This window comes from Gossypium arboreum, chromosome 11 (assembly GCF_025698485.1).
Source record: "Gossypium arboreum isolate Shixiya-1 chromosome 11, ASM2569848v2, whole genome shotgun sequence".
Lineage (NCBI taxonomy): Eukaryota > Viridiplantae > Streptophyta > Magnoliopsida > Malvales > Malvaceae > Gossypium > Gossypium arboreum.
The window spans coordinates 23212941-23240757 of NC_069080.1; the positions used below are offsets into that span (position 1 = coordinate 23212941).

The 27817-nt window shown below is 35.6% G+C and overlaps 2 protein-coding genes and 1 long non-coding RNA gene across 3 annotated transcripts; all 3 read left to right on the forward strand.

Annotated features, from left to right (window-relative positions):
• Window positions 1-83: 83 nt before the first annotated feature.
• On the forward strand, window positions 84-7139 carry LOC128283744 (uncharacterized). The gene is made up of 2 exons (XR_008274152.1): window positions 84-256; window positions 7046-7139. It is a non-coding gene; the product is annotated as an uncharacterized LOC128283744 (long non-coding RNA).
• A 3968-nt stretch (window positions 7140-11107) lies between these two features.
• Window positions 11108-15217, forward strand: LOC108451631 (uncharacterized). The gene is made up of 8 exons (XM_053021251.1): window positions 11108-11350; window positions 11449-11821; window positions 11960-12655; window positions 12717-13240; window positions 13334-13815; window positions 13903-14275; window positions 14468-14868; window positions 15112-15217. The coding sequence occupies exons 1-8, from the start codon at window positions 11108-11110 to the stop codon at window positions 15215-15217; spliced, it is 3198 nt and encodes a 1065-aa protein (XP_052877211.1).
• An 8554-nt stretch (window positions 15218-23771) lies between these two features.
• LOC128283846 (uncharacterized) lies at window positions 23772-26105 on the forward strand. The gene is made up of 4 exons (XM_053021252.1): window positions 23772-23796; window positions 23983-24105; window positions 24248-25194; window positions 25677-26105. Exons 1-4 carry the CDS (start codon window positions 23772-23774, stop codon window positions 26103-26105), a joined length of 1524 nt encoding a protein of 507 aa, XP_052877212.1.
• The last annotated feature ends 1712 nt before the right edge of the window (window positions 26106-27817 follow it).

A 27817-nucleotide genomic window follows, 5' to 3' on the forward strand; every position in this document is an offset into this window, starting at 1 on the left:
CAGGATATTGAAAGACAAGAACGACCCTAGTATCCTTAGTATTCCGAGTGGTTCAACGGGTCAGGGTACGAGTTAAATTACAGTGAATTAACAGCAAAGGAAAAGTAGATTATATTTATGAAAAAGGAAAGTTCAGGTAAGAAAGAAGGTAAGGAAATAAAGAAGAAGATAGAAATTGAGAAGTAAAGAAATTTATGATGTTAGATGATATTATGCATAATTATCCATTATGTTGAATGTTGTGATTTATTTGCTTGTAAGCTTACTATGCCTAGTGCTTAATCTCTTTATTTTCTTCTTCTTATAGTATTTATCTAGCCACTCGGGGATCGAAGGAAACGTCGGAGGCCGATAACACTATCAAAGAAATAACTCGGTATAATTAGACGTTTTGTTTTGGGTATGGCATGCATAGAAACTTAGCTACTTTTGGTATAATACGAACAATGAATGATGTGTAAATACTTGCTAGTGATTAGCTAATAAAATGGCCGATGATATACATGTTTATTAATATGTATGATTGAATGGTGATTATCACATGAAAATTATGAAAAATGTAAAAGTAACCTAAAAACAGATTCAAGTAACAGAAATGACGTAAATTTGAAAAATCACTAAAACTTTTAGAAACATATTTTGAAGATGAATAATATATGAAATTAAATCTTATTATGTATATTTTCTTATGGAATAATCAAAACGGGTAAAGGTATTATATTTTATGAGATATTTGAGTTTAAGTGAAACAGGGTCAGAGCGATTTCTGGATCCCCTATTTCAACTTTGGAAATTCACCATAAATTGTACAAAACTAATTAGACAGTTTACTTTATATGGTTAGAATCCTTGTTGAGTCTAGTTTTAAGATAAACAAACAGATTAGTGATATGAATGTTTTACAGGAAGTAACATGGTTCGTAGTAAGAAGAGGTCAGTGCAATTGAGTTTTGAAACAGGGGAAACTTTAACTAATAAACTGTACTAATTGGCCAAGTCAAAAATTCTATAAAAAATTTAGTAGATAGATATATGAGTCTAGTTTCAGGAAAAATTTACAGATCTTAATTTCAAGTTTTGAAACTCAAGAAATGAATTTTTAAGCAACCATGATGCAGAAAAATAGTTTATTCCAAAAATTAAAATAAGTGGTTTAGAGTTGTTTAAAAGGTAAGATAAGTTTAGTAACACCTCAAGCTTGACTCTGGTGAAGGTTTAGGGCATGGGGGTGTTACATTTATTGGTATCAGAGTAGGTTTAGTAGGTTCTCGGAACAGTTAGTGTGAGAAAAAAATCTAGCTATACATGCCATACTTGTATTTTGATAGTGTGACCACTCCTGACGATTTTTAAATATTTTGTTTTATAGTAATAGATCCCGGGCGAGCTGGTGATGATGATGTAGAAAGTAATGCGCGTGGCTCCATGAAGAAGCGATGCTATCGAGAATAGGCCATAATAGTTGATCAGGGAGGAGTGACTCGAGAAGCTCTCTTCTGAGCTTTGAATGATTTGTTTGCCGAGTTCGTTCGTATGAATCCGGTAGTTAGACCTCCACCCCCTCATGATTCTCAGGCTACCCATGTAGCTCAAGCTTCCCCAGTCACAGGTACAGTGGTAAGAGAAAAGCCACCAGTTGATAGAATCAGGAAACAAGAGGCAGAAGAGTTCCGAGAAACAAAAGATGATGATGCAGAGAGAGCAGAATTTTGGTTGGAAAATACTATCAGAGTCTTTGACGAATTATCTTGTACACCCGAGGAATGTATGAAATGTGTAGTATCACTTCTTAGAGACTCAGCCTACTACTGGTGGAATACCCTTGTATCAGTTGTACTGAAATAGAGGGTCACTTAGGATTTCTTTCAGGAAGAATTTCTTAAAAAGTACATCAGTCAGAGGTTTATTGACCAGAAGAGAAAGGAATTCCTGGAATTAAAACAAGGCAATATGACGGTGACCGATTATGAGCGTGAATTTGTCAGGCTTAGTAAATATGCTCAAGAATGTGTGTCCACAGAGACTATCATGTGTAAAAGGTTTGAGGATAGGTTAAATGATGATATCCTACTGTCAGTGGGTGTCCTAGAAATAAAAGAGTTCGTTATTTTAGTTGAGAGAGCCTGTAAGGCAGATGAGCTGTTAAAAAGAAATGGCAAAGTTGAGACAGAGACACAAGATACAAAGAAAAGACAGATGAGTAGATCATTTCAGGTTACATCCAAGAGGCCCAAAGAGTTTTCTACCAGATCTAGCTTTTCGGTAGGGCAATCTAGTCAGAATAGAGGTAGCAGATTTAAGGATTCGAAGGCTCAAACCACCTCGACTACGAGTGTAGGTAATGTCAGACAGGGTAGATCAAGGTGTCCACGATGTGGTAGACTTCATTATGGTCCTTGTCGAGCAGGCGAAAATGTTTGCTATAAATGTGGTGCTCCAAATCATTTTGTACGAGAATGTCCAGAAGTGGCTAGCCGAGAGGTAACACAGAGTGCTAGATCCGGAAATGCTCCTACTAGAGGTAGATCACCGAGGAAACCGGGAGTAGGAGCAAGTAACAGAGGTACCTCTAGAGATTCGGCTGTGAGACCAGATGTTAGAGCCCCTGCAAGGACTTATGCTATTCGTGCACGCGAAGAGGCATCCTCCCCCGATGTGATTACGGGTACATTTTCTCAATATGATATTAATGTCATTGCTCTGATTGATCCGGGTTTGACTCATTCTTATGTTTGTATGAAATTGATGTCTAGTATAAGTATGCCTATAGAATCTACATAATTTGTGATTAAAGTATCGAATCCATTAGGCAAGCATGTATTAGTAGATAAAGTATGTAGAAATTGTCCTTTAATGATTAGAGGCTACTGTTTTCTGGCCGATCTCATGCTATTGCCATTTGATGAGTTTGATGTGATTCTTGGTATGGATTGGTTGACTACACATGATGTGATAGTGAATTGTGGAAAGAAATTTATTGAGTTGAAGTGTGAAAATGGTGAAATTCTTCAGGTTAATTCAGAAGAGTCAGATAGTTTATTTCCCATAATTTCTGTTATGTTTGCTTAGAAATGTTTGAGAAAAGGGTATGAAGCTTATCTTACTTTTGTGTTGAACACTAAAGATCCAGAATTGAAAATTGAATCAATACCTGTGGTATGTGAGTTTACCGATGTGTTTCCGGAAGAACTACCAGGTTTGCCTCCTGTTAGAGAAGTTGAGTTTGGTATTGAGTTGATTCTAGGTACCACGCCCATTTCTATTGCTCCTTATAGAATGGCTCCGTTGGAATTGAAAGAATTGAAAGCTCAGTTGCAAGAATTAATAGATAAAGGCTTTGTAAGACCCAGTAGTTCACCATGGGGTGCACCAGTGCTATTTGTGAAAAAGAAAGACGGATCGATGAGATTGTGCATAGATTATCGGCAACTTAACAAGGTAATGAAGAAAGAACAAGTATCCATTGCCTAGAATTGATGATTTGTTTGATCAATTGAAGGGAGCTACTGTGTTTTCCAAGATAGATTTGAGATCCGGATACTATCAGTTGCGAGTTAAAGAGTCAGATGTCTTGAAGACTGCTTTTCGGACTAGGTATGGTCATTATGAGTTACTTGTGATGCCATTTGGCTTGACTAATGCTCCTGCCATTTTCATGGACTTAATGAACCGAATTTTCAGACCGTACTTAGATAAGTTTGTAGTTGTGTTCATTGATGATATTTTGATTTATTCTCATGATGAGACTGAGCATGCAGAGCATTTGATAATAGTTTTACAAATTCTGAGTGATAATCAGTTGTATGCCAAGTTCAACAAAAGTGAGTTCTGGTTACGAGAAGCTGGTTTTCTTAGACATATTGTCTCAGGTGAAGGTATTAAGGTTGATACGAGCAAGATTTCAACCATTTTTGATTGGAAGCCTCCTAGAAATGTATCAGAAGTTAGAAGTTTTCTTGGTCTTGTCGGATATTATAGACGATTTGTGAAGGGATTTTCCATGATAGCTACCCCATTGACGAGACTGCTACGGAAGGATGTTAAGTTTGAATGGACTGAGAAGTGCCAACAAACTTTTGACAAGTTAAAGGCATTGTTGACTAAGCTCTATCTTAGTACAAAGGAACGGGTAAAGAATCTGTGATTCTGATGATGCATCCTTGAATGGGCTCGGTTGTGTACTCATGCAGGAAGAAAAGGTAATTGCTTATGCCTCTAGACAATTGAAGCCACATGAGAAAAATTATCCGACACATGATTTAGAGCTAGCTGCTATTGTATTTGCATTGAAGATTTGGAGACATTATTTGTATGGTGAAAGGTGCCGGATATTTACCGATCATAAAAGCTTGAAATACTTGATGACTCAAAATGATTTGAATTTGAGGCAAAGAAAATGCTTGGAATTGCTTAAAGATTATGAGTTAGTGATTGATTATCACCCAGGTAAGGCAAATGTAGTTGCTGAAGCTTTAAGTAGGAAACTTTTATTTACATTGCGAGCTTTGAATACCAATTTAGCCATGTCAGATGATGGTTCTATTTTAGCTGAATTGAGAGCTAAACCGGTATTTCTTGAAGAGATTTTTGAAGCTCAGAAAGATGATAATGAGTTACAAGCTAAAAGAGTTCAATGTGAGTCAGGCATAGAGTCAGATTTTCAGATCAGTTCTGACGGTTGTTTGATGTTCAGAGACAGGGTATGCATACCGAAGAATGGTGAGCTTATTCGAAAGATCTTATAGGAAGCACATAGTAGTTCTTTGTCTATTCACCCAGGTAGTACAAAGATGTATAATGATTTGAAGAAAATGTACTGGTGGGTAGGAATGAAAAGGAACATTTCAGAGTTTGTTTCTAGATGCTTGATCTGTCAGCAGGTAAAGGCCGAACATAAGGTACCTTCAGGTTTATTACAGCCAGTGCTAGTCCCTGAGTGGAAATAGGATCGAGTTACTATGGATTTTGTGACAGGATTGCCGTTTACACCGAGAAAGAAAGATGCAGTATGGGTTGTGATTGATAAGTTAACAAAGTCGGCTCATTTTATCCCAGTTCGTATGGATTATTCACTTGAAAAGTTGGTCGAGTTATATATTTCAGAGATAGTCAGACTACACGGGGTACCATTATTGATCATTTCAGACAGAGATCCAAGATTTACTTCACGGTTCTGGAAGAAGTTACAAGAGGCTTTAAGTACGAAGTTGAGTTTTAGTACGGCTTTTCATCCTCAAACCAACGGTCAGTCAAAGAGAGTTATTCAGGTACTTGAAGATATGCTTAGATGCTGTGTATTAGAATTTCAAGGCAGTTGGGAAAAATTTTTACCATTAGTAGAGTTTGTTTACAATAATAGTTATCAGTCAAGTTTGAAGATGGCACCTTATGAAACTTTGTATGGACGTAAATGTCGCACACCTTTGTATTGGATGAGCTTAAGGAAAATCAGATTCTGAGGTTGATCTAGTTAAGGAAGCGAAGAGAAAGTAAAATCATCGAGATTGCTTGAAAGCGACTCGCATGACAAAAGTCGTATGCAGATTTGAAGAGAAAAGAGATTGAGTATCAAGTTGGTGACAATTTTTTTTGAAAGTATCCCCGTGGAAGAAAGTTCTCAGATTTGGTAAGAAGGCAAACTAAGTCCACGTTTTATTAGACCGTTTGAAGTAATTGAGAGAGTCGGACCATTAGCATATCGGTTAGCTTTGCCGATTGAGTTAGAGAAGATTCATAATATATTTCATGTGTCTATGCTACGTCATTATCGTTCAGATCCGTCACATGTGATTTCTCAGACAGAGGTTGAGATTCAGCCAGACATGACTTACGGTGAAGAACCGGTAAAGATTCTAGCTCGAGAGGTAAAGCAATTAAGGAACAAAAGTATTGCACTTGTGAAAGTACTATGGAATAGACACGGGGTAGATGAGGCTACATGGGAACCCGAAGAGGCTATGCAAAAACAGTACCCAAATCTCTTCACAGGTAAGATTTTCGGGACGAAAATCCCTAAAGGGGGGAGAATTGTAACATCCCAAAATAGGGCCTAAACGGAACAGTGGTTGCGAAACCACAAATCTGAGGTAGAAAAATTTATTTTATTATTATTTTGAGGTTCATGGTATGATTGCATGATTGTGTGAAAATTTCGTGATGAAATTCTATGCATAAAGTGCTTAAGTTGAGGTTAGGGACTAAATCGAATAATTTGCAAAACTTGCATTCTAGGTTTTTTAGTATGAAATTGCTTTGGAATATTAATTAGGAGGGTTTAAATAATAATTTGACCAATTTTAAGTTCATGGACAAAAATTAGGACATGGAAGGAATTTTTGAAAGTTTAGTAAGGAAGGGCAATTTGGTCATTTGGATATTAAATGAATTAAAAAGGGAAAAATAACACAAAAATGGTCATCTTCTCAATTAGTTTCTGCCGATTTTTGCTCTCCTCCATAGCTGGGGTTTCTTCAACTTTCAAGCCTCATAGTAAGTGATTCTAGGCCCCGTTTTTAATGATCTTTACGTTTTTGGAGTCCCGGTAACTTGATTAAGCTTATTCTAGCAATAATTCAACCTAGGGTTCATATTTGGAAAAATACCCATAGCTAAAATTTGTGTATTTTGGTGTTTTATGATAGAATATGAGGTTTTAAATTATGTTAAACAACTTATGCTACTCGGTTTTAAGTGAAAACGAGTAAAATGGCTTAAATCGGAAAAAAATACCAATAGTCATAAGTATATGTTAGAGTGTGATTTTGATATTTCCATAGAAGGGAAAAATTATCAGCATGTCATAAAACATAAGAAAATAGGATGAAGTTTAATTTACGAGCCTTGGGGCAAAAGTGCAAATATGTGAAATTTAAGGGTAAAAATGTAATTTTGCCAAAGTTTGGGTCACGGACTGTTTTAATAAATGTGAATATTAAATAAGTTAAATTTTCTATTATAGATCAAGAAGAACAAAATTCGAGAGTAGATCGGGGAAAAGAAAAAGTAAAGGACTAAATTGTAAAGTTTAGTCACATTTTGTATCAAGGTAAGTTACAGTAAATAAATGCAATATTATTTTATTTTACATTATTATTTTCAATTTCCAGCATTTATATATTTATGTTATGAAAATATTTAAAGTCAAATTTAAGGTGAAGTGACAGAGGAAAAGTGTTAGAAAGCCCGGTTGAACCTAGGAATGTTAGGATATTAGGGTTGTGGTGACGAAATGAAATGAGCCATGTAAGTCCATATTAGAAATATGGCTTTGGAGACAGGATTGAGCCATGTAAGTCCATATTATATATGGCATTAGAGACAGGAATAATTCATGTAAGTCCATGTCAAAGACATGGCATTGGCAGGATATTGAAAGACAGGAACGACCCTAGTATCCTTAGTATTCCGAGTGGTTCAACGGGTCAGGGTATGAGTTAAATTATAGTGAATTAACAGCAAAGGAAAAGTAGATTATATTTATGAAAAAGGAAAGGTCAGGTAAGAAAGAAGGTAAGGGAATAAAGAAGAAGATAGAAATTGAGAAGTAAAGAAATTTATGATGTTAGATGATATTATGCATAATTATCCATTATGTTGAATGTTGTGATTTATTTTCTTGTAAGCTTACTAAGCCTAGTGCTTAATCTCTTTATTTTCTTCTTCTTGTAGTACTTATCTAGCCACTTGGGGATAGAAGGAAACGTCGGAGGCCGATCACACTATCAAAGAAATAACTCGGTATAATTAGACGTTTTGTTTTGGGTATGGCATGTATAGAAACTTAGCTACTTTTGATATAATATGAACAATGAATGATGTGTAAATACTTGCTAGTGATTAGCTAATAAAATGGCCGATGATATACATGTTTATTAATATGTATGATTGAATGGTGATTATCACATGAAAATTATGAAAAATGTGAAAGTAATCTAAAAACAGATTCAAGTAACAGAAATGACGTAACTTTGAAAAATCACTAAAAATTGTAGAAACATATTTTGAAGATGAATAATATATGAAATTAAATCTTATTATGTATATTTTCTTATGGAATAAGCAAAACAGGTAAAGGTATTATATTTTATGAGATATCTGAGTTTTAGTGAAACAGGGTCAGAGCGATTTCTGGATCCCCTATTTCAACTTTGGAAATTCACCATAAATTGTAAAAAACTAATTAGAAGGTGTACTTTATATGGTTAGAATCCTTGTTGAGTCTAGTTTTAAGATAAATAAACTGATTAGTGATATGAATGTTTTACAGGAAGTAACATGGTTCGTAGTAAGAAGAGGTCAGTGCAGTTGAGTTTTGAAACAGGGGAAACTTTAACTAATATACTGTACTAATTGGCCAAGTCAAAAATTCTAGAAAAAATTTAGTAGATAGATATATGAGTCTAGTTTCAGGAAACATTTATGGATATTAATTTCGAGTTTTGAAACTCGAGAAATGAATTTTTAAGCAACCATGATGCAGAAAAATAGTTTATTCCAAAAATTAAAATAAATGGTTTAGAGTTGTTTAAAAGGTAAGATAAGTTTAGTAACACCTCAAGCTTGACTCCGGTGACGGTTTCGAGCGTGGGGGTGTTACAAAGATAGCAAAAGTCGAGTAGAATTCCTTTAGGCAAACAATGAACATTACAAAACACAATTTTGCCACTTTCAAGATCAGATTAGAAATAGAGATTATGTCATGGGTGAGGCTGTGGCTCAAGTTAGAGAGATAGCCGATCATTTGCAAACCCTGGCAGTTCAGGCTGATGTATTTAGCCTAAAATACGAGTTAGAGTCAGATCGAGGCCGGGACTTAGCTTGGCTTCTTAGGAAAGTTAAGGCTTTGGGCATTAGGGCAAAGTCATATATATAATTATCCGTTTTATCTAAAGAAATTTTGCTTCTAGCAAAGTTGTTATAATGAAATCGAATTAGAATCAACGCTTCTTTTTGCATTCACCCATTCTTTTGCATTCATGCATTTGCATTACATTAATTGCATTAAAGGCCATAAAAAGATTCTAATTAATTAAAAATGTTTCAGTAACCTGGAAACCGACGAAAATCTCTCGAATACACATCCCTACGGTACAAGGAAGAAAAATGAAGCAATGGATAAAAAGCTAGAGAGACTGGAGCAAATGCAGAAAGAGATGCAGGAGCAGATGCAAGCGCAAGTGCAAGAACAATTAGCAAAAATCCAGCAGGAAATGAGGGACCAGATGCTGGAATCCTAAAAAAGTATGATGGAAGAGCTAACCCGACTACTGACTAGTAGGCCGGACAAAGGAAAGGGCCCTATGGCCGATATGGGAAATAATAATGGAGATTCCCTCTACCCCCTTGGTTTTACCCCAGCAAACGCTCAAGCCTAGCATGAGACACACACACAGAGACCATCCATTACTGAAGATCCCCTTTACCCCCTTGGATTCACCCCGACGAATGCTCAAACGCAACCCGAGCTACACATGCAAAGACCGTCCGTTACGATTAGACCTCAGCAATTTCAGGCAGATACTTCAATACCAATCAATTATCAAACGGGCTCAGGTTCTAATCCCGGGGATAACCCTATTAATCCTATAATCCCTGATCTGGATAATATGACAGAAGAAGAAAGAGTGAGAACGGGGCTCTCAAAAGAATTGGAAGACCGATGCAAGTGGTTAGAGGAAAAGTTCAGAGTGATGGAAAATGCTGGTTATCATTGTGGGATCGACGCCAAAGATTTGAGCTTGGTCCCAGATCTAATCCTCCCTCCTAACTTCAAAATCCTAGATTTTGAAAAATACAATGGAACTAGCTGTCCAAAGGCTCACATCACCATATTTTGTCGAAGAATGGCAGTGTATGTTCACAATGAGCAATTATTAATCCATTGCTTTCAAGACAGTTTGGTCGGGTTTGCGGCCAAATGGTACAACCAACTAAGTCACGCGCAAATCCATTCATGGAAAGACTTGGCACAAGCTTTCATGAAGCAATACGACCACGTGACAGATATAGCACTCGATCGAATCACGTTGCAAAACATGGAAAAGAAACAAAGTGAGAGCTTTAGGCAGTATGCCCAAAGATGGAGAGAGGTGGCAACGCAAGTCCAACCGCCTCTACTGGAGATAGAAACGACTATGCTCTTTGTCAACACTCTGAAAGCCCCATTTATCAACCACATGTTGGGAAGCGCTACTAAAAGCTTCTCAGACATAGTAATGTCAGGAGAGATGATAGAGAACGCGATAAGATCCGGGAAGATCAAAACAGGGGAAAATGCCAAGAAACCAGCTCCGAGAAGGAAGGAAAATGAGGTGAACAATGCGGGCGTATATAATAAGAGTTATTCCAAGCCAGTCACTGTGAGCCAACCGAAGACAGTGACTACCAGCCATCAGGGCTCTGTAAGGCAAGATTCAAACCCAAGGCCTAACACGGAAAGATTCCAGTTTACGCCTATCCCAATGTCATACAGGGAGTTGTATCAGAGTCTATTCGACGCCCATGTGGTGTCACCTTACTACTTAAAACCCCTGCAGCCCCCATTCCCTAAGTGGTATGACGCAAACGCTCAATGCGAATACCATGTAGGAATCTCGGGGCATACGATTGAGAATTGCACTGCCTTAAAAAAGATAGTCGAAAGGCTCATAGGCATGGGCGTTGTGAAGTTCGATGAGCCCACAGGACTTAAGTGGCTGGGAATCCGCTACCTAGTCATTCAGACAAAGAGGTAAATGCGATAATTGAAAATAAAAAGAGGAGAACCAAGATAGATGTCTCAGAGGTAAAAACCCCGTTGAAATGGGTTTGGAAGAAGATGGTGGAAGGAGGTTTAATCACACAAGATTCAAGGGAAAGGCTTAGAGAAGCAAGAAGATACTGTGAGTTTCATGCCGATGAAGGCCATGACATCCAAGAGTGCACTAAGTTCAGGTCCATAGTGCAAAATCTGATGGACAATAAGGAGATGGAGTTTTACGAAGAAATCGAGGGATCAGAAGAAGGAGAGGTTCATTCCTCAGAGGAAGGAACAACAGAAGGGGTCAGAATAGTCAATCATCCTGTGGTGATAATTTCATGACCAAAGAATAATGAAGCGAGAATACAAATGGCGCCGAGAGTCATAATTCAGAAACCGGTATCCTTCCCTTACAAGGATAGCAAAAGAGTTCCCTGGAATTACGACTGCAACGTAACGATCCCGGGTGGGGAGAACTCGGCCAGCACTTCAAGAGAGAACCAAAATGTAGGTTTCTATACGCGCAGTGAAAGACGTTATGATCCTGCGGGTACAGAAACTAAAACTATTAAAGGAAAGACCTCATTAGTCGAGCAAAGGAAGGAAAAGACGGTCAGACTCGAATTGCCATCAATGAGCCAGTAACCGAGAAGGAAGCTAGAGAATTCCTAAAGTTTTTAAAGCATAGTGAGTACAAAGTGGTTGAACAGTTACACAAGCAACCGGCTCGCATCTCGGTACTAGCTTTGCTCTTGAGTTCGGAGACACATCGAAGCGCGTTAATGAAGGTACTAAATGAAACTTACGTTGCGGATGATATCTCTGTCAACAAGCTGGACCGTCTCGTCAATAATATAAACGCTGATAATTTTATATTTTTCAATAACGATGAAAAACCGCCGAGCGGAATGCGGTCAACAAAAGCGCTACACATTACCACCCGCTGTAAAGAATATACACTACCGGAAGTGTTAATTGACAATGGGTCTGTACTAAATGTCCTACCCTTATCTACGCTGAATAGGCTGCCAGTAGATAGTTCCCATATGAAGACATGCCAAAATATAGTAAGGGCATTTGATGGTACAGAAAGGAAGGTAATGGGGAGGATTGAAATACCCCTTTTAATCGGTCTAAGCACATACGAGATAGATTTCTTAGTAATGAACATCAAGCCCTCTTACAATTGCTTATTGGGAAGACCTTGAATTCACTCAGCAGGGGCAGTGCCATCATCGCTGCATCAAAAGCTTAAATTTATAACGGAAGGGCGATTGGTGACTGTAAATGCAGAAGAGGATATCATTGCTCCCGTTACCAGCGACGCACCTTATGTGGGGATAGATGATGAAGCGATAGAATGTTCTTTCCGGTCATTAGAATTTGTGAACGCAACTTTTATTGTCGAAGGGAACAAGGTCCCAGTGCCCAAAATCTCTAAAACTACTAGGATAGATTTACAACTGACAGTTGGGAAAGGAGCTTTGCCCGGAAAGGGGCTTGGAAGGAGCTTACAAGGAAGGATCGAGGCACCCATGCTCAAGGACAAACGAGACCGTTTCGGCTTGGGGTACAAACCAGATGCAAGGCAAAATAAAAAGGAAATAGAGAAGAGGCAAGAGAGGAGAAGGGCACGTTTAAACAGAGAAGAGGTCAAATGGGAGCCAATGATCTTTCTTCATATATCCAGAACATTTGTGTCAGGAAGGACCACTTACTATGAAAGAAAATCAACAGGGAAAGAGGCTGCTTTGAGCATTAACGCCTTATCTGAGGAAGAAACAAGTGAAGAGGATCAATTAGGCATTTGCCCATATATGCCTGGGAGCGTTTTGAACAATTGGACCGCGGAAGAGATCCCTGTAACAATTGGATCAATTAGGCATTTGCCCATATGTGCCGGACTTGTTAAGAATGGTAAAACAAGATGAAAAACAAATCCTACCTTACAAGGAACCAGTGGAAATCGTGAGCGTAGGAGAGGGAAAAGAGGTGAAGATTGGAGTTCGTATCACCGCAGAAACAAGGCGAGACCTCATTGAGTTACTGCAAGAATTCGAGGATTTCTTCGCATGGTCGTATCAAGACATGCCCCGGTTGAATACTGATATAGTGGTACACCGGCTCCCTATAAAGGAAGAGTGTAAGCCAGTTCAACAGAAACTCCGGAGAATGAGACCTGATGTTTTGTTGAAGATAAAAGAGGAGGTCAAGAAGCAATTCGACTCTGGTTTCTTACCAGTGGTTAAATACTCAGAATTGGTAGCCAATATAGTCCCAGTTTCTAAAAAAGATGGAAAAGTATGGATGTGCGTGGACTATCAAGATCTGAAAAAATCAAGCCCAAAAGACAATTTCTCATTGCCACACATTGATACATTAGTGGATAACATGACAGGTTACTCATTTTTCTCCTTTATGAACGGTTTCTCGGGATACAACCAGATAAATATGTATCCTGAAGACATGGAAAAAACCACATTCGTGACTATGTGGGGAACGGTTTGTTATAAGGTGATGCCATTCGGACTAAAGAACGCAAGAGTGACATATCAGAGAGCCATGGTAACCCTGTTTCATGATATGATGCACAAGGAGATCGAGGTTTACGTTGCTGACATGGTTGCAAAATCCAGGACAGAAAAAGAGCACGTACAAGTCTTGAGGAAACTATTTTTAAGATTAAGAAAGTTCCAGCTAAAGCTCAATCCCTCGAAATGTACTTTTGGCGCCAGGTCAGGAAAGTTATTAGGATTCGTAGTTAATGAAAAGGGAATTGAAATCGACTTAGACAAAGTCGAAGCCATACAAGAATTACATCCGCCACGCACTCAAAAGGAAGTTCGAGGTTTCCTAAGAAGGCTAAATTACATCACCCGGTTCATTTCACAACTAACGGAGAAATGTGACCCGATATTCTGCCTCCTTAGGAAACACAACCAGGTGTCTGGGACGAGGAGTGCCAAAGAACTTTCGATAAAGTCAAACATTTACCTGTCTAATGCCTTGGTGCTAATGCCACCTTGCCCAGATAAACCACTGATACTGTATTTGGTAGTGTTCGAAAACTCCATGAGGTGTGTGTTAGGCTAACGTGATGAGTTAAGAAGGAAAGAAAAGGCGATATACTATCTCAGTAAGAAATTCACTGAAAGTGAGATAAGATATTCGCCGATCGAGAAATTATGTTGTGCTTTGATTTGGACAACCCGGAGACTGAGACAGTATATGTTGTACTACACAACTTGGCTCATCTCAAAATTAGACCCTTTGAAGTACATGATGGAGTCAAATGCTCTGACCGGAAGAATGGCTCGTTGGCAAATACTACTTTCGGAGTTCGACATAGTCTACGTAAACCAAAAGGCCATAAAAGAAAGTGCAATAATAGATTTTTTGGCCAGCAGGGCTCTAGAAGATTATAAGCCTTTGAGTTTTGATTTCCTAAATGAAGACTTAATGTACGTTGCGACCACGGAAGAAGACTCTCAAGAAGATCATCATTGGAAACTGAATTTTGACGGAGCCTCAAATGCTGTGGGTAATGGAATTGGGGCAGTTTTGGTATCCCCAAATGGAGATCATTATCCCTTTACTAGTAAATTGGATTTTGATTGCACAAATAACATGGCGAAGTATGAAGCATGCATCATGGGTATCCGTGCGACTGATGAACGCAAAATCAAGGTGCTAGAAGTATATGGAGATTCTGCATTAGTGATCTATCAGCTCAAAGGTGAATGGGAGACGAGAGACACTAAATTAATCAATTACCAAAAGCTAGTTCTGGAACTAATTGAGGAGTTTGACGATATCACTTTTTACTATCTCCCACGAGATGAAAACCAGATGGCTAACGCCTTGGCAATTTTAGCTTCTATGATCAAAGTAAACAAGCAAGAGGATATGAAGCCTATCAAGATGAGTATCTACGAGGCCCCAGCTCATTGCTACAACATTGACGAAAAAGAGGAAAAGGAGAATCACCCTTGGTATCAGGATATATTACAATATGTGAGAAATCGTGAATACCCTGACCAAACAACAGAAAATGATAAAAAGACATTGAGAAGGCTAGCTAGTGACTATGTCTTGATGGAGAGATCCTATATAAAAGAAGAAAGGATCAGGTGCTCTTAAGATGCGTGGACGCTGTCGAGGCTAAGCAAATTTTGGAAGAAGTCCATGAGGGTGTTTGCGGAACACACACTAACGGTTTCACAATAGCCAGACAAATCATGAGGTTCAGATATTATTGGTCCACTATAGAGGGGGATTGCATCAACTATGCCAAGAAGTGCCATAAGTGCCAAATCTACGGAAATAAGATTCATATACCTCCTTCACCTCTTCATGTCATGACTTTTCTGTAGCATTTCTCCATATGGGGCATGGATGTTATCGGGCCAATCTCGCCGAAAGCGTCTAACAGGCATCGGTTCATCTTCGTGGTTATCGATTACTTCACCAAGTGGGTAGAGGCCACTTCTTATGCCAATGTCACGAAATCGACAGTCAGTAAATTCTTAAAAAAGGAGATTATATGTCGATATGGGATGCCTGAGAGGATCATATCCGACAATGCACTGAACTTAAACAACAGCACGATAGCAGAGGTCTGTAGCCAATTCAAGATCAAACACCATAACTCGTCACCGTATCGCCCAAAGATGAATGGTGCAGTTGAAGCAGCAAATAAGAACATCAAGAAGATTGTGGGGAAAATGACTAAGACCTACAAAGATTGGCACGAGAAATTACCATTTACCCTTTACGCCTACTGAACATCAGTCAGAACCTCTACCGGGGCAACGCCTTTCTCTTTGGTCTACGGAATGGAAGCGGTTTTGCCAATCGAAGTTGAGATCCCGTCCCTTCGAGTGTTGTCAGAGCTAAAGTTAGATGAAGCAGAATGGATCCAGTCTCGATATGATCAGCCGAACTTAATTGAAGAAAAGAGGCTGAAAGCTATTCGTCATGGTCAAATGTACCAAAAGCGAATGATGCGGGCTTATAACAAGAAGGTTCATCCAAGAGAATTTTATGAAGGAGACCTTGTTTTAAAAAATATTCTCCCCATACAAAAGGATTTCAAAGGGAAATGGATGCCAAACTGGGAGGACCTTATGTGGTGAAGAAAGCCTTCTCTGGAGGGGCTCTGATTTTGACTGAAATGGATGAAAAAAGTTTGCCTAACCCTGTGAATTCAGATTCGGTCAAGAGGTACTTTACTTAAAAAAAAAAAAGAAAGGCCAAGGCGAAAACCCGCAAAAGGGCGCTTTGAGACCAAAGGGGTTTTGAGTTGAAAACCTAGGAATGGGCAATTCAAACTTTGATCGAGGATGGGGCATATGGTGGTCTTGTCTTCTTTGAATTAACAAGGAGAAGGGATGCTACATTGTGGGGCATAAACAAAGTACTCTTGGTTTTCCAAACACAGACCGAGTTCAAAGGGCCCTCAAGAAGTTTTGTGCAGAGAAGATCATGCTACGATACCTGGGGCACCTACTTTTATCTTATTCATTTTGTATCTTAGCAAAATTTGCTATTTTGATTACTAGATTCATTTCGAGCATTGCTCTCAATACAATTCCATTTTGATAATCTTTTCAAGCATTTTTCATTGAAATAACAATTAATGGACTAATAACATTCAAAAAAGGAGTTTTGCATATTACTCTGAGATGATTTTGAATGATACAAGGACCTGAAACGGGACTAATTAGTTTGAACTACTCAAATTCAAAGAAACATTGGAAAAGAATAACCCAAATTGTGATTATTCATCAAGAGATACTAAACTGAAGAGAAGGGCTGGATAATACGTCGTTGATAAAACCTTGATGAATAGCAAGTAATATCAAATTAAGCATAATAATATTTTGCATTCACCCCAACATCATCCATGCACATCTAGTTAGGAGCATTTGATTCATTCATGACATCCTAATCATTTGGCATATGCATAGGCTCGAGAAATCGATTCTACAGGTCATGTCCCTCAAAAAACGATGTGGTAAGATCGATTGTAACTACGGATTTTGGCAAATCTTATCTTCCTGAAGTTGCAGTGAAGTGGATCAAAGCCACTACCCTCGTCTCCTTGAAGTTGTAGTGGAACAAATTGAAGAAACCATGAACCTTACCTCCCTGAAGTTGCAGTGGAATGGTTGAAATTACAAGTCTAATTTCCCTGAAGTTGCAGTAGAGCAGACCGAAAATAGCAGATCTCATCCCTCTAAAGTTGCAGTAGAGTAGATTAAAGCTATCAATCTTATACCTCTAAAGTTACAGCAGATCGGATTAAATCTACCATGGCAGATCCTATCTCCCTAAAGTTGCAATAGAGCAGATCGAAGCCACTAACCTTATCTCCCTGAAGATGCAGTGGAGTAGGTTGAAGTTACAAGTCTTATCTCTCTGAAGTTGCAGTAGAGTAGATCAAAACAAGTCTTATCTCCTTGAAGTTGCAGTGGAACAGACTGAAGATAACAAGTCTTATTTCCCTAGAGTTGCAGTGGAATAAATTGAACCTATAAATCACAGATCTTATCTCTCTGAAATTGCAGTAGAGCAGATCAAAACAAGTCTTATCTCCCTGAAGTTGCAGCGGAGCAGATTGAATATAGCAAGTCTTATCTCCCTAGAGTTGCAGTGGAACATATTAAGCTACTTGAAGAAAAGAAGCACCAAGAGAAGTCAAGACTCGGCAGGTCCCGACAAATTTGGCCCTCTTTTGTAGTCTTTGCTCTATTCCTGTTGCACAACAATGAGCAAAAAGGGGCAGCTGTAGATACCCAAATTTACCCGGGCCCAGAATTGTTAATCAGCCTAGACCAAAAAAATAAACTAAAACCCAAACTCGGATAGCCCAATAGGCCCAATCTAAACCCAAATCTCAGCCAAGTCTAACCCTAATTTCCCCTAGTGTACCGTACTCATCCTCTGCCACCCACGTGCTTCGTCGGCAAGACCAACGCCCGAGGTTCGGCCCTTCCTGTCTCCATTTCACCGAAACAGCAAAGGGTTGGCCTCCTTTCTTTGTTGACCCTCCAAAAACACCTGCAAAAAAAAAAGAAGGACAACAGAAACGAAAGCAGTAGCAAAAGCAAAACAAAATGTAACAAACAGTAAACCAATGTCTTGGTATTCGGCTATAAGAGAGCCTGGAACAAGAATTTTTTTTTTTACACACAGCATAATTGAGCAATAAAAAAAAAACAAAAGGTTGATTGTTCATCTTCTTTCTTTATTTTTTGGTTTCATTTCGTTTATTACTATTATTTTTCTTTTGTTTCTATTACGAATCTATTTTTAAAAAAAAATAAGAGAAGGAATCTCACCGAAATCCCGTGTCACCTCGACGGATCTATTCTCCATCGTCAGAATCTGACTTAAAGGGAAAAGAGAGAGACCTTTTCTTTCACATTTTTTGAGTTTGGGAGGCGCTTTGCTTTCGGGCTCTCTTGAAAAGGGCTGAAAATCTGGTCTTTACGTGGCTCCGGCCACCGCCCTCGGTGGCTTTGTGCGATGATGGCGATGATGGGTTTCTTTTGAAACCCTAGCAGAGCACAAACGAAAATGGGGAAGAGGGGGCTACTCTCCTTCTGTTTGTTTTGCAGGAAAAAAAGAAAAGAAATAAAAGAGTAAAAAAAATTAATTTAAACAGCAATACAAACAGACACGTTCTCCTATTAATATACAAAAGGGTTATTTATAACCCAGTCCCTCCACGTTCTCATTTGTCTTTATTTAATCCGTTTGCTTATTTTCCTTTTATTTTCAAATTCGGCCCCACAAATCTGCTCAAATTATCATTTTGGTCCCAAACGCGTGGACGCAATGGATAACGGACACATGTCCAGAAGCTAGATTTTTGCCCATCTAGTCCTCAAATCTTTTTTTTTATTTCGACCCCCATGCTCCTATTTTATCATTATTTTTGCTTTTAATTTTATTTTATTTCCAGTTTAATCCCTAAACAGTATGATTTTCTTTTTTATTTCTTCCATCGTTTATTTATTCATTTACTGCGCACATTATTTATTTTGGATTTACGTGTTAATTCTTTAGATTTGTTTTATGAATCGTGTTCTAAATTTGCTTTACCAATTTTATTAAATTCACTTGTTTTATTTATTTTAAATCTTGTTGCGTATTAACTATTAACTGCTATGTATTATCTACCTTAGATATTGTTTCTTTATAAGTCATTTGTTTTAAATCATTTTTACATGTTATGTATTTTTAAATCTTTACGTATAATATTCTTCTCAAATTGTTTTAACATATGTCACTTTAAATATTTTTATATATATTAATTACTTTACATTGTTTTATTTATTTATTTTAAACTCATTTCACATATTATTATTATTATTATTATTATTATTATTATTATTATTATTATTTTGGACTATTTATTATCATAAATTTATATATACTTTATTCTTAGACTTCTTTTATGGATTGTCTATTTCAATTTCCATATATAATTCATCCTAAATTCTTTATACATTTTTATTTTTATATATATTATTTATACTAAACCTTTTATCGTATGTATACTGCTTATATTAAGATTCTCTTTTACATGTTTTAAACCTTTTGCATGTAATTTCAAAGTATTATATATTATATATTGTAAGTTGCCTTATTTTATTTAAAATCTTTTGTATATTAATTATAAAATTGCTAACTTTAAATTGTTTTCATAGCTTCTATTTTAAGCCTTATATACATGGTATTTGTTTAAGATTATATTGAGTTATTTTATATTTAATTTTTTATTTTTTTGTTTTTTTTTTGTTTATTAATGTTGCCATTACATGTTCTAGAAATCATTATTTATATCTCCATATTGTCAACATTCATCAACATTGTATCTAATTAACGTTTTACTACTCCGTGCTTTATGATATATTTCGCTTTTATCTAGTTCAAATCATACCATATATCACGCTCCAACATATTTGTTTTGCTTCAAACAAAATAAATGCACATTACTAAATGTCGCACTCGTTTTTACTCAAATAGAGGCAATATTCTTTTTTTGGAGTTTCAAAAGATCGTGCCCCACGTGTTGGGTTTCGATTTATTTCGTTTGACCCAAATGACCGAATATCCTTTTTAAATTTTCAATACATAAATTTTGGAAATTACAAGACGATTTTGGTATCGAAGGTTTGAAATATCGTGTCCTGCGTGTTAGATGTGATATTTTATTTCTTCGAGACAAGAGAATCTTATTTGTTTCATACTATTGCATTCTTTTTGAGATTTTTAGACAAGGCAATATTTGGCGTTTGGAAATTTCGAGAAATTGTGCCCTACGTGTTGGGTTTTCATTCATTGTTTGACTAAACGACCGAATATACTTTTTAAATTTTCAATACATAAATTTTGTAAATTATGAGACAATTTTGGTATCGAAGGTTGAAATATCGTGTCCTACGTGTTGGATGTGATATCGTATTTCTTTGAAACAAGAGAATCTTATTATCCAATTCAAGTTTTTCAAACATTCATATCAAGGGATCGTATTTTAAAATTTATTGCAAGACCTTTTCAAATTTTCAACATCAAGACATTAATTAATCAATTAGGTGCCAATTTAGGGCGTTACGAGGGTGCTAATCCTTCCTTATACGTAATCGACTCCTAAACCCGTTTTCTCAAACTTCGTAGACCAAAATCGTTGTTTTAGTAAATCAAAATATTTTATTAAAACGACCAAATTTCTAGGTGATCCAATTGCACCTAAACCAAAAAGATTGGTGGTGACTCTCAATTTTCGTTTTTTTTTCAAAACCAAAGTCGATCCCCGTTTTTTCAAAAAATGGTTTCGACACTTAATTTTTTAGAGACTTTCAAATAAAATAAAAAAAGAGGAAGAAGATGTAAAGGTGTTCAGAAAGACCACCGCTATCCTTATATACTTAAGCAACGAAGACAAGGATTAGTGAAAAAAAAACCAGATAATTCCATTGGCACTCTTGGTTCCCATGATTAAGTATACTTAACAAATTTTAGGTCTTATCATCTATAATAGTTTAGTTAAATTCTAACTAAATTTCAACTTGACTAACCAAATCATCATACTCTAAAATATTAAACAAATCTAAACAACTGCGAACTTAAGAAGTTCGCCCAAAGCATTAGAGGTGAGTGAATACTTAACAGAAGAGCCCGTCAAACAACATAACTCACCAAAACTAGGAGTTCGCCAAATGGAAAATTACACAGAAATTTTGTACTTAACCAAGAAAACTACTTTACTTATTCAAATCTATCCTTAATTTACCATCTATATGCCAAACAATAACCAAATACAGAGCCTCCACCAAGCAGGCTGTTACTAGTTTTATATACAAATATGCATTATTATATTTACAAAATATATGTAAGACAAATTTGAAACAATTTTGTTTTTAATTAACATTATAAATTAAAAATTTAAATATCAATTAAAATTTATTATTAAATATTTAATCCAAATATTTGTTAAGAGAGAAGTTTATTATAAAATTAAATATATGAATATTGTCTTTTATTTAATAAGGGTAAATTCATAAATTATTATTACATTTTAAGAAAGTACTTAGTAAATCGAACAGATAGCTTAATTTTTTTAATTTTAATCAATACATTTTTATATATACTAAACATTATAAAGTAACTTTCCCAATAATCACATCATATTAAAATTATAACATAAAAAATTACCAAAATTTAGAAAATAGGTGGACGATATTTGGATATTCCAAATCAAACAAAGTGTAAATGTCGATGGATTTATGGGTACCGTTAATGGGCATAATGAAAAGAAATAAAAGAAATTCAATCGCGCAAAATATGGGCTCCTCAAAGATTCCGCCGTTAACAGATAAATCAAATCTATTGCTATTTAATCTATTGGTAGGTGTTGCATTGAATAGAGTAAAAGTTTGTGATTTAATTGAGTTAATAAATTTTATTTTATTATTTTAATTTGATTTAAATTTTTTAAATTGAATGGAGTGAAATAAGATTTGAGTCGAGTCGAAACGAGTTAAATTATTCGAGTTAAATTAAAAAATTAAACATGTTAAATTAAAATCTTGTTACATTATAACTAATTCTATATTGGAGCATATAAATTTGAAATCATATATATTTGGAACTTTTTTCAAAGCAAAATAATAAAAATAAGATATTAGGATAATAAATTTAAATTATTAATTAACTTATTTAGGTCCTTAAGATTATTATTTTAGAAAATTTTAAATTCTTAACTTTCTTTATATATTCTTCATTTTTTTAAATTTTATAATTTATAAAATTATTTTGAATTTTGAAAATTTTTTGATTTTCTTTTGTAATTTTTGTTGAGACAGCACTAATTTGCTCATTTTAAATTTGACAGGATCAAAGAAGTATTTACACCAATCTGTTATTCGAATTATTCGAGTTATTCCAATTGTAAAATTCAACTTGAAACTTGAATGACTTAACTCGATTAACTTAAAATTCAATTTTTTTTCGAATTAAATCAAATTTTACTCACACCTAATTAAATCTGTTAATAACAACTAAAAAATTTGACTCCACAATGATAGGAGGCCATCTTAAAAAGATGTCAACAATGGTGATCGGTAAGCTTTTGCTATGTTTTAAAAGAGGTGGAGTGTGAGTGTGAATAACCTAGTTAAAGATGCATTTGAAAGCAAGGACTAGATTCTGGTAGTTGTTTTCCCAGTGCAAATTCATTATCACAAATGGATACTTTATTCAACAACAATAGATTTGATGGTCCAGGCAGGAAATCAAGAAAGAAACATTTAAGGCTTCTCTTTCCCTATAAAATCATTTATACTTGATATTTTAATGAAAGATTTCATGATTCCTCTTCAAAATACCTAAACCAAGCTAAGTATCTATTCTTCCAACATTACAGCTTCTATTTTGATTTGATCCCATGTTTATATTTTGTATCCAACAATATCCCTAAAAGATATTTATCGCAAATCATTGTTTATATTATTTGTTATAATTCGTTTCTTCTAAATATCATTAACTTTAACCATTAATTTCCTAGTTTGATTAATTAAACATGGAATCACTTTAATGTTTTGTTTGCTTATAATGTTATGCTATGCATAGAATCCGTGATGAATTAGTCATTAAGAAAAGTAAGAGACAAATTGTACATCGTTGTCCCTTAATTTCGGTCAAGATTAGGTTTTGATCACCCAACTATTTTTAATTACCTAATAACCATTAACATTATCGAATTGTCATATTTTTGCTACTCATCTGATACCTCATTAAAACAATAACGTGGCACATTAATTTAAAGGGATAATAACTAATTTAGTCTCGAAATATAGATAAAATATTATTTTGATATCTTAAATATTTTTAATAATTATTCTAATTTTTAAAAATATTAATAATTAATTATTATAAAAACTAAATAAAAATATTCTATAAATATAAATATTAAATAAAATAATTATATTAAAAATAAAATTTTCCCCACCTCGTCCCTCTCCTTTCCCTCCCCCACGTTAGGGTGGGAGAGAGAGAAACAGGCAGGTGGGGTGAGGGAGGGGACCAACGGTGGCGGAGAGGAGAGGGGAGAGGGATGGGGTGGGTTTTATTTCATTTTATATTTATATTAATATAATAATACAAATTATATTAATATAAAATTTTATAATAATTATTTATGATTTTATATATAATTCAATTTAATTTATTTTTAATAATTTCAAAAACAGAATAATTATTAAAAATAATTAAAAATATCAAAATAATATTTTATTTATATTTCAGGGACCAAATTAATTATTAACATTTTAAATTAACGTGCCACATCATATTTAACAAGAGGTAATGGATAAGTGCAAAAATGTAGCAATCCGTTAATGTTAATGACTATTATGTAAATAAAAAAGGTTAAGTGACCAAAACGTAATATTAACCAAAGTTCAAGGATAACAAGTGTAGTTTACCCTTTTGTATTATGAAATTAGACTGTCGTTGTTATATAATGCAAGAGCGGATTGCTGACAAATGTAAGTGTTTTGATTGTTTGTTTCTTAACTGGAGATTGAATATATCCTTGATGACCACCGCTTGTCGGTCATTGAAAACTGGACTACAGGGGGTAGTTGCCATGCATGTGGGGATCTCTTGGATAGGCCCCCGATCTATGGTTGCAACCTTTGTACGTTTTTTGTTCATAAATCTTGTCTTGATAGGCTCAAACCAGAGGTTCAAAGTTTCTTTCATCCATGCCCGCTTGAGCTCTATTGTAATTTTTATGGATTTCGGTGTAATGCTTGTTTTGGAGAAATCTCTTCAAGCCATCGCTATCGATGCAAGTTAAGTTGTACTTTTATCATGCATGTGGAATGCGCCCTAAAGCCCATGGTAGAATATTCAGATGAGGAGCACACCATTCAACATTTCACTCATTTTCATCCCTTAAAACCTGTGGTTGATTCCACCTGCAAAAACATGAAGTTGTCTGTGCCATTTGTGAAAAGCTCTGCTCTTCTTCTTCTTCTACCTACGGTTGCACGGAATGCAAGTTTTTCCTTCATAAATCTTGCATGACAAGCATTCCTCGACAGTTGATCAATCATCTCATCCATCCCTGCACTCTCCTATTCCTCACAAATCCTAACTCTTTCCGCTGTGATAAATGCGGTGAAGATGTTTTCTCCAGAATACAGTTCAGCTACCGTCCATGTTATTTCGATCTGCATGCCAAATGTGCCCTACTTCCCACTGTAGACTCTGAAGATGCCAAGGAGATCCAACATTTCAGCCACCCACATCCACTAGCACTCATCGAAAACCATAAAGATTTCAACAACGAACCTCGATGTGTGGCATGTGTGGAAACTTGCTTAGCTCCCACACCAACTTTCAGGTGTAGCCGCAGATCATGCAACCACTTCTTTTTACACAAATCATGCGCTCTTAAATTACCTTATCTCCCTACAAGTATTCAATCTCCTTGTCATGACTATCCCGCCGGTCACCAACTCACCATCACATCCCTTCCATACAATGATGAAATCCGTACTTGTAGTGCATGTCGTCGGGGCTTTGATTCATCTTTCATAGCATATAGCTGTCGGGAAGATGATTGTGGGTTTAACCTTCACTTGGATTGTAGTAAGCTCGAACCCTCTTTTGTTCTCGATGGCCATGACCATTTTCTCACTCTCATTGAGAAAGTAGCCGCTATGACTTGCCATTTTTGTGGTGCAAATTGCTGTAACTTCATTCTTCGATGTTTGGAATGTAACATAAACATCCATATCCAGTGTCTTCCATCAGCACCCAAAACAATAAGCCACAAATCTCATCTCCATCCTTTACTACTTACAAAGTCTCCTTTGGAATATGGGTTGAACTCAAAAGAAGAAGCTTATAATTCTGAGGATGAATTTTATTGCGATGTTTGTGAACAAAAAAGAAATAAAAGAGAATTAATTTACTTTTGTGCGGAGTGCAGATTTATTGCTGAATTGAAATGCATCATTTCTGCTGTAAGTATATCTTTTGAAAAATATTTATTTAATTCAATTATTTCATTTACTAATTAACTTTCAGGAAAATTTTAAATAATTAGATACTTAACTTTTTAACTTCTTCTTGACTAGATTATTTAAATTAGAGGAGATTGATGAGTATAAATATATATTTGACACATGTATAATTAAGTAAATTACTTCAATTTAGTGTTTTTATCAAAAGTATTTGCATCTTATATGTATACCTAACTATTATTGTTTATATATATATATATATATATATGAAAATATTTAAATATATTTATATCAAACGCATATTTGTGTTTAATATTATTTATATATATCTGAATAACATAATAACAGTAGATTAGTAGGTGTAAACAACTAAATATAAAATTATGTATCAGGTGTTGCCAATTCTCCGTAAGAAGTACATTTGGTCAAGTGAAGAAGAATTTTCAAATGAAGAAGAATTTTTAAGTGAAGAAGAACAAGATGAAGAAGAAATTTCAAAGGAGGATGTGAGTGAAGAAGCTAAGTCCTTTCTGGAAATCCCAAAGTTGCATGTGGAAAAGATCTTACTAAACTGCATCAGATTAAATGAAAGACAACATATATTAGAAGTGGAAATGAAGGAACGAAAAGCTGAAATGAAGGAACGAAAAGCAAAAAAGAACGAACTAAAAGCAGAATTTGAGAAGGCAAACCATCTATTAGAGACACTAACTGAAGGTTACCCAGATTTGTTAAGTTCACTAGTGCGAGATAACCTTCATTGGAGAGATCTGATCATCCGTTCCAAGGTGCGACATTTCTCTTTTAAGATTTTCCATTAATTGGTAGAAAGTATGTCTTTGTTAGTATTTTAGGTTGAAAAGATAAAAAAAAAAGTGAAAAATAAAGGAAATAAAAAGACACTAATTTTACTATTATACCCATATAAACATTTATAAACCTATCTCTTTTCATCGTAATTTTAGGAGATATTATTTTTAAAAGTAAACAAATTTCTTTTAATTTTGTATAATCTTAATACAATGAATTTATAAAATAATTAATAAAATGATTTATAAAAGTAATAACTTGAAAAAAACCCTAAATAAAATAAATTTAAATATCCAATAAACATATTAAAAAATGTTATATCCGACTATATTAAAAATAATAAATACATCAAATTAATCATTATTCATGAAAATAAGACTGTAGTGACACTTTACTAATATGAATTTATATTTATATAAAAATTATTTCAATAATAAATTTAGTTCTTTAAGCCATTTAATTCAGTTCTTCTTTCGCTTGTTAGCCTTGGCATGGAAGAATCGAGTGTTTCGATCCCCTTTTTAAGCCAAACAATGTGAGATTGTTAATGCCAACACTTCTCCTCTTTGTCCAACAATGCACCCAATTCATGCCTACACTCTTGAAGCTCATGAGCATTGGAGTCGGGTAAAGGTGGATTGAGTTTACCACTTTATTAGTCAAAGCAACAATTTGGTCCCTAGAGCGATTGAACTCTTCTAGTTGCCAAGTATCCAAACCTTTTCCAACTGAATCCAATCTCTTCTCATCCCAATAAGCCTCGAATTTAAAGTGCCCTTTTCGCCTTCCATGATTCATAATTTCCCCTAAACCCTCCGTGTCCAACAAAATTGGGTGGTGATTCAAAGCAACCTACTACAAGACAACAACTTATAAGTTAAAAAATGTACTAATCCAATCCAAAGAAGCCACAAACCTATTGAGTCGTTCTTTAACAAGGTTGAGGTTGTCTCTTTTGTTGGTCCAAATAAACCACTCCATATCTGGCTTGATACCTAAGTGAAATGGATTGTTCAAAACATAAAAAAAAACCATCCATGTCAAACTTAACCTTTCTACACGCCTTACTTCTCATTATCTGAAAGGATTTCATTGAAGTCTCCCCTAGTAGCCAAGGGGATGTTAAGCTTACCTTAAGAGTCCTTAAAAGATTCCAACCCTCCTCTCGAAACCTCATGTCACTAATGCTATTAAAACCAATTAAGTGGAAACTAACACCATCAAGCATATACACCCTCATCTGAAAATGGCTCATCGAGAAAGATTGCAAGCTCAATTGCCACCCCTCTTTCCAAATCATAACCAATCCATCCACTCTATTAATATAATCCATAGTAAAGCAACCACTCATGTTCTATTGCCTTTTAATAGTATTAGTCTCACTAGCCATCAACCTGTCTCATTCAAGAAGACAATCTTGAGATCTTTCAATGAAATAAGCCTTAAGAGAGCGCGAATTGTCTAAGGGTTCCCAAGCCCTTGACAGTTTAAAAAAGGTTCCTCATGGCTTTTAGTAGGGTTGGTCGCCAACCGCAACTAATCTCACATTAGACAAACCAATATTATTCTTTACAGTGTTCGAACCATCAATAGGGTTGAATCAAGCTTTCTTGGAATCTAAAGCATTACTTGCCTTGAACTTCCCATTAGAATCCCTTCATTTTTTCAGCCCCAAACCTCCACCAATCTCGTATTAAGTTGCCATTTTTGTAGTATAAATAGT

Coding starts and splice junctions, on each gene's coding strand:
- LOC108451631 (XM_053021251.1), top strand. CDS start 11,108: ATGGCGCCGAGAGTCATAATTCAGAAACCGGTATCCTTCCCTTACAAG. Junction 13,816..13,902: donor GTGTTCGAAAACTCCATGAG/GTGTGTGTTAGG, acceptor AAGTGAGATAAG/ATATTCGCCGATCGAGAAAT. Junction 14,276..14,467: donor TTGACGGAGCCTCAAATGCT/GTGGGTAATGGA, acceptor GTGATCTATCAG/CTCAAAGGTGAATGGGAGAC.
- LOC128283846 (XM_053021252.1), top strand. CDS start 23,772: ATGCAAGAGCGGATTGCTGACAAAT. Junction 23,797..23,982: donor AGAGCGGATTGCTGACAAAT/GTAAGTGTTTTG, acceptor TTGTCTTGATAG/GCTCAAACCAGAGGTTCAAA. Junction 24,106..24,247: donor AGCCATCGCTATCGATGCAA/GTTAAGTTGTAC, acceptor AAAAACATGAAG/TTGTCTGTGCCATTTGTGAA.